Source organism: Mytilus edulis, chromosome 3 (assembly GCF_963676685.1).
Source record: "Mytilus edulis chromosome 3, xbMytEdul2.2, whole genome shotgun sequence".
Classification (NCBI taxonomy): domain Eukaryota; kingdom Metazoa; phylum Mollusca; class Bivalvia; order Mytilida; family Mytilidae; genus Mytilus; species Mytilus edulis.
This window is the reverse complement of record NC_092346.1, coordinates 90,153,479-90,167,816: the sequence shown is the minus strand read 5'-3', so window position 1 is coordinate 90,167,816 and position 14,338 is coordinate 90,153,479. Positions and strand designations below refer to the sequence as shown.

The 14,338-nt window shown below is 32.1% G+C and overlaps 2 protein-coding genes across 2 annotated transcripts; one reads left to right on the top strand and one right to left on the bottom strand.

Moving 5' to 3' along the window:
• The first annotated feature begins 1,365 nt into the window (after positions 1–1,365).
• Positions 1,366–4,356, top strand: LOC139517737 (E3 ubiquitin-protein ligase TRIM71-like). Its single transcript, XM_071309112.1, has 2 exons — positions 1,366–1,770; positions 2,603–4,356. Exon 2 carries the CDS (start codon positions 2,631–2,633, stop codon positions 4,326–4,328), a length of 1,698 nt encoding a protein of 565 aa, XP_071165213.1. The 5' UTR covers positions 1,366–1,770; positions 2,603–2,630; the 3' UTR covers positions 4,329–4,356.
• A 1,748-nt stretch (positions 4,357–6,104) lies between these two features.
• On the bottom strand, positions 6,105–13,304 carry LOC139517736 (uncharacterized). Its single transcript, XM_071309111.1, has 4 exons — positions 13,066–13,304; positions 8,772–8,944; positions 8,392–8,481; positions 6,105–7,416 (listed from the first exon to the last, which is right to left on the bottom strand). Exons 1-4 carry the CDS (start codon positions 13,106–13,108, stop codon positions 6,871–6,873), a joined length of 852 nt encoding a protein of 283 aa, XP_071165212.1. The 5' UTR covers positions 13,109–13,304; the 3' UTR covers positions 6,105–6,870.
• Positions 13,305–14,338: the final 1,034 nt, after the last annotated feature.

The window sequence follows — 14,338 nt, the reverse complement described above, 5'->3', positions numbered from 1 at the left end:
GCAGATAAGTGTTATTGACAATTTTTCGGTCACCGGATATAACATGAAAAGTCGGATTATGTATGAAAAGGGAACTAGCACAGGAATGGTAAGAAGGCTTAGTCGCCAATATTGAGATCCTCCGAAATGTTTGTGTAATTAAGATTTTTAGTTGCAAAAGGTTTGGTAAAGGTATAAGAAATGATAGGTACAAACTTATCTTTAAAATAGGGAGGTATTTTTGATTAAACTAATGTATGATTAAGGATATTGCCCAAGTTGATGGCATCAAGATCTATGTTGCCAAAAGAAAGTTTAAAAATGAATCTTTATTTCTTTTCATCTTTTGCAATGCGAACTGGTTTGAAAAGTTTGTGAATTGCAATAGCCGAAATAATAGCTGTAAGTTTGTCTTGGTTTAAATGAGTATTAATCATAGTGGTCTTTAACATTAGTTGTACCGATAATGAAGTTTTGAAATGGGTAATGAAGTTTCGTGCGAAAGCGATGAGTAGAGTTAAAAATGTTCATCACATTAACCGACATACAGGAAGGACTGGAAGAATACCTTTATAACAATTTTGTTCTCTTGATTATACTCCTGCAAAATTGATTCAGTATCCTGTGTCTATTATTAAGAATTATATTTAATCGTAACAAGAAAATTTTGATACAGAATCGACAGGCCTCAACCTTTTGTTAAGACGATTTTTGTGGTTGAATTCAATAATATTGAAAAGTGTTGAATCTGAAGCGATGTTCTTATACGCTATTGGGGAAGCATTCTTAATGAATTGATGATCTCCGTGGTTACAGTTTTAATTGATTTTAGGTTGTTCTTGATTTTTGTTGTTTGTTGTTGTTTACCATATGGAGAAAATGTCTTTTATATATGCCCTCACTTTGCAATTGTATATTCTGTAGTTTCAAATAACATATTGAAATTTCGATAAAATTTATCCTAAAGTAATCGGTGCTTTTCATGTGGTCTATGGAAGAGCATTTTGCATAATTTATCCCATAAACTTCTATCTAAAGTTTTTGATGATGGTGCTTGCTGTAGTTTAATGTCACTTCGGCTCCTCAGCCATTAGTTCCACCTAATGATCATGTCTCTCAGAAAACGGATTTAATTTGATTAAAAAAGATTGTACCGGTAATAGTTCCTAATCGTTCTAATATTCAACTTACTTTCAAAAGAAGTAAATAAGTTATAAAAAAACCAACCTAATCAATACTTTCCAAGTGTTCAAACTATATTTGTTAGTCAACAACAGTTTACCTTCATTTTCAACGGTGTACACGTCTCTCGAATAACATTTTTTGTGTTATTTACTCAGACCCGTAGCCAGGAATTTCCGAAGGGGGGTTATTTGGAATCACGAACTTGACTTTAACAGTCACAATTCGAACATAACGTTGACTTTAACAGTGTTTACGGGTATGTATACTCGTAATATATTCCAAATGAAATTTAAATTACTTGTTATTTGTTTATCTATAAAATGATATTTTCATTTATATATTTGATATTAAAAAAATTAACGGACATTTGTTTGCAAATTTGCGTGTTGTGTAGTAAAATTTTAAAGTATTTGATAATTGAATGTCGAGATTACAACACATTCCCATAATGTTGATTTTTGTTAAGGATAATAAATAGGAAGTAGAAAACAGTCTATTTAAATGATATCTATGTTTTATGATTCACCGTGTACCTGTTCATTGTTGGTAAAGATTACAGACTTTGGATAGAGGAAGTTATTGGACAGGATTCTCGACAGTTTGCAGGTAATTATGAAGATCTATGAAGAATTACAGCTTTGACTGCAATTTCCAAATATATTCAGATACGTGTATCAGTTTTTTTCTGTTTATTTCTTCCATGCAATTTATTTTGTAGATTGTGAATTGAATTAAACCGATCTTTGTTTGTGCCATTACCAATAAAAACTATGAACAAAGAAAGATTACTCGATTCAGAAAAGACTTTTTTAATGCGCTTTCTTTGTAATGGACTGCTCCATAGCTATTACATGCAAACCAACTAGATCAAGTTAAGCATGGATATATTTTCGTATACACATAATGTAGTGATGTGATACAGTATTGTAATGAGGAAATGTTCAACGAACCGCAAAGATTACAATCCCCTTCCCTTTCATAATTATGACCTACCGAATTAGACTATTTACCGTATTTGTTATAACATAAGCAACACGACGGATGCCACATGTCGAGCAGGATCTGCTTACCCTTCCAGAGCACCTGAGATCACCCCTAGTTTTTGGTGGGGTTCGTGTTCGCTTATTGTTTAGTTTTCTATGTTGTGTCATGTCTTCTATTGTTTGTCTGTTTGTCTTCTTTCATTTTTAGCCAGGCGTTGTCAGTTTAATTTTCACCGAAAGATGCAACATTTTTTTGAAATTCAGATATATGTGAAGTCAGCTTATTTTCTATTTGGGTGTTTGACTGTCCCTCTGGTATTCTTTCGTCCCTTTTTTCAATTCAATAAAAACTATGATAACATTGAGTCTTGAATAAAATGTTAAAAAATGAACCGTTGACCCATGCGTACTTTGTTATGCTAAGCACCGTCCATAATGTGTTATCTGTTTTCCAGAATTGTGCTGTCTGAAGTAATCAGAGAAATGGATTTCTCTAAATTAGCTGACTGTGGCCCATGCCTTCGAGACAGTAAGAAGAAACTGTCAAGTGATTGGTGTATCGAATGTGCAGAACCTCTCTGTCTTGCTTGTAAGAAAGTACATAATCTTCTGAAAATGACTAGTGAACATCATTTGGTGGAAAATCAAAAAAGTAGTTCGGACTCAATTTCATACGACGACATTTCAGATTTACGAAATTGTCACATTCATCAACATTCCCTTATAGATAGGTTTTGTAACAATCATAGTACAATGTGTTGTCAATGTTGTATTGAAGAGACTCACTTTGATTGTAAGAGTGTGGAATCAATTGAAACAGTGGCAAAGAACATCAAGGCGTCTTCAAAAGTAGAAAATACAACTTTACACTTAAACAGTTTGATTCAATTGTTAACTGAAATACGAAATGACAAACGCAGTAATATTGAAAACTTTCAGCATTCCGAAATGGAAGTGAAGAAAAAAATTGAGGCGGCGAAGATTAACATGATTATCAGAATTAAAGAAATGGCTGACTCTCTAACTTCTGAACTGCAAAATGTGAAGATAACGAAAATTTTGGAACTGGAAAAGCAAGTTAAAGAAACAGAACAGCAGATAAATAAACTAGAAGAAAAGAAAAAGATAATCGACTTGTTTAACCAAAAAGGGTCGGAAACGCATACTTTTCTTTTATTGCAAAGACTGAAATTAGAACTTGCAAAGGAGGAAAGTATGATAAGAGAAAATATTGAGGAATGCAATAACATGTACCTTAGTTTCGATGATGGGGATGACATAATGTCTCTCCCTAAAGTTCTTGGTAAAATTGATATAATATCAGAACCGTCGGCTGTCAAATATAAACCTTCTCCAACAATAAAACGGCGCCAAGACAAAACAGAGAGTGCATTACCGGTATCACATTTAAGTTCGTTTAAATTGTCTTCTGAATTCGATATAGATTTTGATAAGGGATTCGTTTCAGGTATTTGTATTAATGACGATGACGTAATTCTACTTTGCTTGCGTGGAACAGATAAATTATTAATGTATAATTTGGAAGGAAAACCTAATGGAGAAATAGTGGTGAGTGGAAACCCTTTTGATGTTTCTTGTGTACCAGAAACTGACAAAGCAATTGTAGCATTACCAGATTCGTCAACTTTACAGATGGTGGATGTTGATATGAAAGACGCAGAAAATATCATCGACATGCCAGAAAGTTGTTGGTCGGTAACTGCAGTGGATAATAAATTATTTATTGCTGGTGGTTTTAAAAGCTTGTATGTGATGGATATTGGAGGTGAAAAACTGGAAGAAATTACGAAGCCAGAATGTGGAAGGACATATTCTTTGACATTCGCAGCCGACAAATTCTTTTACTGTTCCGATGTCGATTTTAAAAATGAAAAGGTTTATTGTATAACTGAAGAAGGGAATTTTGTTTTCTGTTATTCAAATGCGAACCTAAGAACTCCGACAGAACTAGCAGTAGACCTAACAGGCAATGTTTATATCACAGATTTAGACTCTAACAATGTGCATCGATGTTCTCCATCTGGTGATTTTCTCGATGTTCCTATAAAAGGGAGTGACGTTACGGAACCAAGATCTATTTGCTTTAACAGAGACTCAACTCATCTCGCACTGTCTAATAACAGTGGGAAAAGCATTTGTGTGTATAAAAGCGATGTATGAGTAATGTGAAATAAAATAAAGGAAGTTTTTAGTGCTTTTTGGCGTTGGATTGTTGTTTTATTTGCATATATACCCCACTTTATTTTTATTCATTCTCATAAACAATACATTGATGTCTAGAGCTGACATGTCAGTTAACTGCTAGTAGTCTGTTGTTATTTATGTATTATTGTCATTTTGTTTATTTTCTTTTGTTACATCTTCTGACCTCGGACTCGGACTTCTCTTGAACTGAATTTTAATGTGCGTATTGTTATGCTTTTACTTTTCTACATTGGCTAGAGGTATAAGGGGAGGGTTGAGATCTCATAAACATGTTTAACCCCGCCGCAATTTTGCGCCTGTCCCAAGTCAGGAGCCTCTGGCCTTTGTTAGTCTTGTGTGATTTTTAATTTTAGATTTCTTGTGTATAATTCGGAGTGTAGTATGACGTCCATTATCACTGAACTAGTATACATATTTTTAAGGGGCCAGCTGAAGGACGCCTCTGGATGCTTTCTCGCTTCATTGAAGACTCATTGGTGGCCTTCGGCTGTTGTCTACTCTATGGTCGGGTTGTTGTCGCTTTGACACATTCCCCATTTCCTTTCTCAATTTTATATATTTGTATTTTAAAAAACACAGGAATACAAGATTTGCAATACGAATATTTTTTTCTTGTGTTTGCAACGGAATAACCCAACTTTCCTAATTTTAAAAAACCCAACACAAGCAGTTTAGCTCAATTGGACAACTTGTATAGCAAGTTCGTGAATAAGTTAAGGACAAACTATCAAAGATCTGAAATGCATTAAAAACAGAAAAGATTGAACAAAAGACAGTGTCTTATTTGCAAACACATTGCAATATGGATATTTATTTATAAATGATGTAAAATATTTTAGCGGGATTCGAACCCTCCCCCTAATTACCTTGGATAGTGGTGTAACAATATAACATAAGAACGAACTATAAAAAATAGTTGAGAAAGGCTTAACTCATCAGATGGATAACATACAAATACTAAAAATACAAGTGGACGTAGCCGGGTACATCCTAACAACAAAAAGACACTAATATGTACATTATAAAGTTGATAAGTTCACATGGACTAACTAACAGTTTTTAACCACTAGGGGTTTCTTAAAGTGGGAGCAATATCTTGTTCGTTTCATGTGACTTCTGCTCAAACCAATATAATTCAACTACAGATGATGAATAAGTATAGTACGTGAGGTTATAATTTTTCAAAGATAAAACATTCATATTTAATACTTGCAATGATTAGATATTCTTATTTGATAAATAAAAAGTAAAACAAGATACCGAACTCCGAGAAAAATTAAAAACGGGAAGTCCATAATTAAAAGGAAAAATCAAAAGCTCAAACATATTAAACGAATGGATAGCAAATGTCATATTTTTTACATTGAACGGGCATTTTCTTATGTAGAAAATATTGGATTAAACCTGTTTTTTTTAATAGCTAGTAAATATGTGACTGTCTTTACAAATTGAAAGATACTGTCCGAAAAGTGATAGGCGTTTTTTGAGCATTTGGTGGCGTCTCGAATCTCTGATAGTTGGAAGTATAATATCTAGACTCTTACAAAAGTGGTCAATACTTTGAGGTTATTTTAATTTGTTCCTTGTGATTTCCCCCTGTACATTTACGTGTTACACGCAACTTCGTTTCCCCTATGTTATTTCGATGTCCTATAATCTATTTGCAATACACCAAGTTGTTTGGAAATTAATCATCTGTGTTTCATTTTCACACCAAAAAAAGACTAAAACTTAGAAATAAATAGTTCTTTTATTTGTATTATACAAATATTTTGAAATATACATTAAATGAGTTTATTAAGGCATAAGAGCAATTATTATCTAAAATAAGTTACTGATAAATATTTGACCCGCCATATTTTTTCCAGAAGCTTAAACTAAAATTTTCACAGTAAGCCAAAAGATGAACTTCTCTCGTTCAATAGTTAGACCAGTGATGAGGGAGAGAGGATCTTAAGATTTGCAACAAATACTTTTCCCTTCTTGGTCGACCGACTTGCCGGATCGATCTATTGTTTAGCCCTGAGTAAGCACGAATTTTTTTTTTAAATTTGTGGTATCCATCGTGAATATACTTGTTATAGATCTACTACTAAATCCAGTAACTTATGATAAGCCAATATAAAGTTTCTTCGACAGATGTTACCGTTTTCATTTGAACAATCCATTCTGAATTCGATTCAATGCTAGTTTTCTACATATAATTAACAGACTATATTTTGCAAGGTGTTCCCTTTATGTCGTTCTTAGCACGTGTATTGGAAACAATAATATAAAATTTATTGCCCAAACCATATACACATAGTTGGTGAGCCTGTCTTTATAACCAACTGACCAACTAGTTAAAACTAATATGGATGAATCTATGTAAAGCTCTCTAACATCGTTATAAACGACTAGAATATGACGAAATCTACTGTAAAATAGAACATTTTCGAGGAAATTGAATTCTTATCTCAACCCATTCTGTCTATCGGGTGAAAAACCTTTACAGGACTTACAGTGGTCTTATTTGGTTTCGATCCATACGCAACACTAAGTATTTGTGGTTTGATGTGGTGTATTCAGAAACAACGCTCGCTGGCTTCTCGCTATTTGTAGAGTAAGTAGACCCTTCAACTACATCAAACCGAGGCTTTTCAGCTGTGACGTAATGCTCCGAAACTGGCGTTTTATCGGTTGTTGTTAAGTATCGACTATTCTCAATAAATCGACTATTCTCAACAAATCGATGTTCACCTCTTGGCACTGTATAAAAATAATCATCGTAGTAAGAAATTTCCCATTCGTAGAAGCGGTAAACCTCTTTGTAAACGTAGTAAATAATAATTCCGTAAATCAAAAATATGATCTCAAAAATGCCCAGTAAACTAGCAGTAACATGCATGATGATCTGTACGTCATAATTGTATCCACATTTGAGGAGTGTCTGGTCTTTTTCGTATTTCCACGTTCCACATTTAACTGCTCCATGTATCGTAAAACCAAGTGAAATAAGACACAATATTATCGCAATAATAGCGGATATATAATATGTCAACAGCTGAAAGAGATAAGGTAAGCACTGATCAATATTTGGTATTCATTTATTAAAATACAGGGTTATCCCGTAAAATCTCTTGAAAAACAGTATAGTAGCAAATAGTCAACTATGTTTATGAAATTATAACGTCCAATGAACACAATTTATCGCTTGGGTAAATATAGCAAGGCAACGCTTTGTATTAATATATCAAAACATTACGTAATAACAGTTCCATTCTACATTATTGTTTTAGTTCACTAAAGCCAATTTGGCAAAACAGATATTTCCTTATTCGGAATATAAACCATTTGAGGTTAGGGTGAAGGTTGGCGCCTGTTACACTCCATTTGTTTGCACCTGTCATAATTCTGGAGCCTGTTATTCAGTGGTTATCGTTTGTTGAAGTTGTTCATACGTGTTTTTCGATTCCTGTTTTTTACATAAATTAGACCCTTGGTTTCACTGTTTGAATAGTTTTACTTTATTCAATTTAAGGCCCTTTATTGCTTGCTGTTCAGTGAGAGCCAATGTTTCGTGTTAAAGGTCGTTCTTTGACCTATAATTGTTTACTAATTACACATTATATGACTAGGTTGGAGAGTTGTCTGATTGGCATTCATACCACATCTTCTTATTTATATCTATCAAACATAACAGATCAATTCTGTTGCTTAAGCCAGTTTTTTTGGAAATAGCGTTCAACTTTAAGCATTTCATTTATCAGATCAATGAAAATTGATTTGGAGCATAGTTGCATCATTTTATTCAGAAAATCCGCCTCGTTTTCTCATAAAGATCTATTGTTCAAATATTGTTAATAACACTAGATTAGTGCATGCACCTCAATGGGAAGTGAAAATATCATTCATGTCAAGATCAAGATTGGCGCTTGTTAAAACGTTTGTATTTGTATAACTTGTTATGTTTTCACTTTCGCACTTTTTTTTATAATGTCATATTTTCTGTGGAATATGTTTATAAGAAATGACTCACCCATGAAAACAGCTTGTTACTGTCCCCTTCATCGAAAAAATGTGGGTTATAACAACCCACAATAAAGGCAAAAACACAGACTACCAAAACCTGAAGAAAAAAAAAATTATAGCAATTTTTGAATAAGTTAAAAGGCAAATACTTTTAAAATATAAAAAACAAATCCTTGTAAAAAAGAACAGAAGAAGAGACTTTTTGAAAGTATATTAAATACACACAGAGTTATTCAAGAAATATTTAAAGTTTGAAGTAGAAAAAAGGAATAATACTTATGACGCATCGACACCGTTGGAGAGAATTAAGGTTAAAAAATTCAAAAAATTATTACAACGACCACGATATACAAAATTAGCAAAAAACAAATAAATAAAAATTCTTACAGCGAGTCCAGACCATACTGGGCTTCCAGTTGAAATAGGGAAACTGTCAACATCTCGTCCAACTACCGCGATAACTATACCAACTGTTATAGATAAGATACTGCAGTTTAGTAAAACCCATCCTATTATCTTATACTGTTCTAAGGCACGCACTCGCCTGTATTTTAATCTTGCTACAATGTAAAATCATAAACAAAAATGATGATGTCAGTTATTTGAAAGATCGACCAAATTTATGAATCTAAATAATATGACGTTCAAATGGTTGCGCATACTTCAGAAGAAATAATTAAACCGTATAATCATTAGGCCAAGCATGACCACGGAATCTTTATTATTAAACAGTATAATCATTAGGCCAAGCATGACCACGGAATCTTTATTATTAATCAGTATAATCATTAGGCCAAGCATGACCACGGAATCTTTTTTATTAAACAGTATAATCATTAGGCCAAACATGACAACGGAATCTTTATTATTAAACAGTACTAGTATAATCATTAGGCCAAGCATGACCACGGAATCTTTATTATTAAACAGTATAATCATTAGACCAAGCATGACCACGGAATCTTTATTATTAAACAGTATAATCATTAGGCCAAGCATGACCACGGAATCTTTATTATTAAACAGTATAATCATTAGGCCAATCATGACCACGGAATCTTTAGTATTAAACAGTATAATAATTAGGCCAAGCATGACCACGGAATCTTTATTATTAAACAGTATAATCATTAGGCCAAGCATGACCACGGAATCTTTATTTCCATCCGATTTTTATTTCTTTGCACGTTCTGATTATTTTAAGGAAATAATAATGACACATTTCTCCATTCAGAACTGCTCCAACACATCTCAGTAACACATTCAGTTTTCTCTTTTTCACTTTTCGGTATGAACTAATCATATATTGAATTTATCAGGATCACTTATTATACATATTCTTTTATAAAAATTTATACGCAAAATACATTATTAAAAGTTATAGAAAAGAATTAAAAAAATTGAAACAAAATATCCCCAAATGCGTGTAAATTTATAATGCGCCTTTGCTGATGTCAACAATAACTTCACGAGCCAAACGTAAAGTGTTATCATATTTTTATCATATACTTTCATATAGAAAATAATTGTATAATTGTACCCCATGATAAAACTTAATTGGAAATATATTTAATCATTATATTTGAAGATTTGCCTCCAATTCCGGAAAATATACCTCAATGGTACGTTTTGTGTGTAAAACATAACAAAGTTTGATAAAAAAATATATACTAGGGATCAGGAAAATATATTATTAAAAATGCAAAACAAATATTACAGCAAAAGCATTTTTTCAAAGTTTTAAAAATAGTCTTTGTCTGTATGTCTTTTCAGCTGAAGTATATGATAATATCAGATTATTACATGGCATTTTTCATATCGCATGTATTATCAGCCCTAGGTTCAATATCAGCCCAAGACCCGCATGGCTCGAGGGCTGATATTGACCGAGGGCTGATAATACATGCGATATGGAAAATGACATGTTATGATCTTTTTATCATATGCTTCAACAATGGAGAAAATAAAAGATTCATATATTGATGCTTTTACGTTGTTCCCAAATAGAAGTTCAAAGAGTGTAAAGTTCACGGACGTCGGACCCCTTTAGTACATTCGATATGAAATCTTTTTAGCATAAACCTCCATAGAGAAAAAAACAACATTTAATAAGGACGAATCGACAATAAAAAAATAATCCAACAATATATATTATGAACACTGTTTGGAAAAGTCAACTTTTTTAAAGTAACTTTCTAAATTATGTTTGAAACTTTTAAAAAAGGCATTTATTTAATAATTATTTTTTTTTTATGTTATGTTGTTTTTATTATTTTACACAATATACTTTCCAGTATCCATGTATCCAAATAATTGGTTTGTATACAATAATACTTTTTATCATATGTTTAGTACAAACTACAGCAATTTTGTATATCTAATAAAGGTTCTTTTTTCCAGTCTGTATCACCTACCCTGTATCGCATACCCCGTGTTCTGTAAAAATATATGATAAACAGAATAATACATGGCAAAATCCGTATCGCATGCTGTATCACCACTCGACCAATATCAGCCCTCGGGACCTTCGGCCCTCCGGACTGATATTGGTTTCTCGTGATGATACAGCATGCGATACGGATTTTGTCATGTATTATTTTATATTTGTAATGTTTTTCACTGAAAACGTAGCATTGAAGTGTATTTTCCGGAATTTGCCGAGTATCACCGGAAAGCCATACGATAATGTTACGGAAAGGCATGTGATAACAATCGAAGCATGTGATAAACTTTTCATATCAGCCCGCTAAGCACCAATTCGAAAAATACGAAGTTTACGTAAATTTTAATGCTTTTAGCATACAGTAAAATTCATATGTTATTTAGTCTAAGTATATGATAAAAAGAACATAACATGTAATTTTTCATATCAGACCCTTATCAGCCCATGGTCAAAATCATCCCTCGAGCCTGTCGGCTCTCGGGCTGAAATCATGACCAAGGGCTGATAAGGTGTCTGATATGAAAAATGCCATGTTATAATCTATATATAAATAATATTATGATTAAATCTTTTTACAGAAAAAATAAAAGAATCAAAAAAGTAAAATGAGAAAATATGTACGAAACATAAAGGAGCGGTACATTTTACGGGAATTATAGGTAGCCGTCAGCCTTACATCAAAGACGACTTTTTTTAACAACCAATAATGTAGTATACACCCACATTATTTGGATTGAATAGTTCTCGCAATAGTTTACCAAAAGAAATAAAGATTAGTAATACACTTGTATCTTTTTAATCAAAATCTTACTTTGTTTCAATAAGAAGGCAGAGTTATATGACTTTTCATTAATATCTATTTGTATCTGTATACTATCTATATATCATTATGCTATAGTATTTACTTTTGTATATGTTATTATTATTTTGTCTTTGAAGACTCTAAGGAAGATTAGTTTTAACGAATGGGATTATCCTCTGCAAATAAAGATTTCGATTGATTTATTACATTGGGCAATCATACCACATCTTTTTACTTATAGTTTAACCTAGTTTTGATGAGAGTAAAGAAATGATAGTTTTTAATCCTTATTTATACCGTTCTCTTCAGGAGTCTATTCATTTGATTCATTAGGTCTAGTGATGCGTTTGGAAGATTCTTTTTACCTATAAATGTCATGACGACAAGATAGGTAACTTATTGATTACAATATTAAAGTATTTATAGGAGAGTGAAATAGAGTGAATCACAGTTTCTGTTTATTCCTGGTTCAGCCCAGCGATACATACTTAGGTAGTTGTTATGTAATTAACATGCACGTTATTTGTTAAGAACAAATTATTATTCTATCTTTGTTAAATAAACTATATTTCTGAATGAGCAAATAATTATTTACATATATAGTAAATAGTTCATAAATCATTATTTTAAGACAGAATATTTAGTGTGTAATATTTAAAATTAAGGAGATGTTGAATGATTGACAATGAGACGACCAATTACATTTAAAGTGGATGTAAGCAATTATAGGAAACAAAAATGAGAAAAGTCAAACCGTTTAATCGGTTATAAAAGGCTCCTATATGAAAAATATGAAACAATTTAATTGAGAAAACAAACGGCATTAATTCATAACAAAACAATTAACGAAAGACAAATATGACATTCAAGAACCAACGACAACTACTGAACTACATGCTTCTGACTTTGCACATGCTCATTAACATGATGAAGAATGTGGCGGGGTTGAATATGTCTGTGAGTACTAACCCCCTTTTAATCAAAGACAGTGATGTAGCAGCACAACAAAATATAAAAATATATAAATCAGTTGAAACAGACTTAGATATTCAACCGCACTTTGGCCCATGATGGTTTACTTTAATAAATTATGACTTGGATTGAGAGTTGTCTCATTGGCACTCATACTCATCAGATCGAGACTCGGATTGAGAGTTGTCTCATTGGCACTCATACTCATCAGATCGAGACTCGGATTGAGAGTTGTCTCATTGGCACTCATACTCATCAGATCGATACAAAGCAAAACATCATCAAACATTAACACAAACCGGACGTGAATATGTATGTATATCTGTATATCAACCGTTTGATTCTAAAATTAAGATTATTTAAATATTTTATCGATTTGTAAAATAGTTTCATTAGAAAAAAACTTTTTCAGATACATGTATTGGTTAAAAAATTGTCTTTTAAACAAAGGTAATTATACATACCGTGTTCTTCATAAGTAACGTCAATTTGCCTGTGCTGCCCCATCTTTAAGCAAACGAATTTTCACATAGCAACAATAAGATCCATAAGCCTTATTCAAAACTTCGTCTAAAAGTACGTTTCCTGGGGTGCGATGTATTTGCTGCATGAAATGACGACTTTTATGACTGAATTGATGTAATAAATGAAGCATAACGGATCAATTGCTAGGTGTTATAAATGCTTTCAGTTGTCAACAAGTTTGCTTTATAGGTAATACGTATCGAATAGAAAAAAAAGTCATTTCGTGTGATGAAAAAAAATAAATTTCACGAATATAAATACTGCTATTGTTCTTAACCATTCAATTTTATCGTTTGATTTAAATATGTTAGCTGCTTGGGGAAGTTTGTAAAACTATGGTTTGTGTTTAAGAAGGGTTGTAAAAATCATAAATTGTAAAATGTTTCTCATTACAAGATTTAATTATCAAGACAAATACAAAAGCTAGCTTTACTAAAAGATATTGGCCTCCCAAATTTTTAACTTTTTATTCATTTTATGTAACCCTGCTAATTATGCATCATTAAACCTTGTCCTTTAATCAAAATACACCCAAACTTATTTTGTAAACAAATAATACTACTCAAATACGCTTCTGACAAAATATTTTCCGATTTCTGCTATTCATTTTTCCTTTCTAAAATCATTCAACATTCATTTCCTACAATACATTTTTTGTCCATTTGAAATTAACATGCGCGCGACGATCCTTTTTTTCAAGTTTTATTTGAACAGTCTTACGACGATTCTTTCTTCCAAACATTTTTAAAATATACGATCCTTTTCCCGCCATATATTTTACATGAACAGTTATGCGATGAACGTTTCCCGCTAAAACGTTCAGTATTTATATCATTTGAATGTTGTGGTTATCATCTGAGATTATTCTTGAAGCGTAGATTAGTTCATGGTGTAAACGCTTTTTGATGTTCTACAATTTACATTTTATTCGTACACAACATAATGTATATGATAATATTGGACAATATTGAGCACGGAAACAATTTTATATAATTTAATTTTGGATGTAACGCGTCTTCTGATTGGCTGACGTCGTTTTGTTTATCAGCTCATAGACATAATTTTGTCATGTGACCGTGACGTCATTAACGTTTTTTCATGATTTACTCCGGTTTAAAATAGAATTAAGAATTAAATTATATGAAATGACTGTAATATTTTTTCTGCCTATTCAAAATAACATCAAAATTTTTGGTGCGTACTTTAAATAAC

Bases quoted from the DNA above. Each gene is read 5' to 3' on its own strand.
- LOC139517737 (XM_071309112.1), top strand. From the start codon at position 2,631: ATGGATTTCTCTAAATTAGCTGACTGTGGCCCATGCCTTCGAGACAGT.
- LOC139517736 (XM_071309111.1), bottom strand. From the start codon at position 13,108: ATGGGGCAGCACAGGCAAATTGACGTTACTTATGAAGAACACG. The intron at 8,482-8,771 runs GTAAGAATTTTT...TTTTTTCTTCAG, and splicing joins CAGTATGGTCTGGACTCGCT to GTTTTGGTAGTCTGTGTTTT. The intron at 7,417-8,391 runs GTGAGTCATTTC...TATCTCTTTCAG, and splicing joins GTAACAAGCTGTTTTCATGG to CTGTTGACATATTATATATC.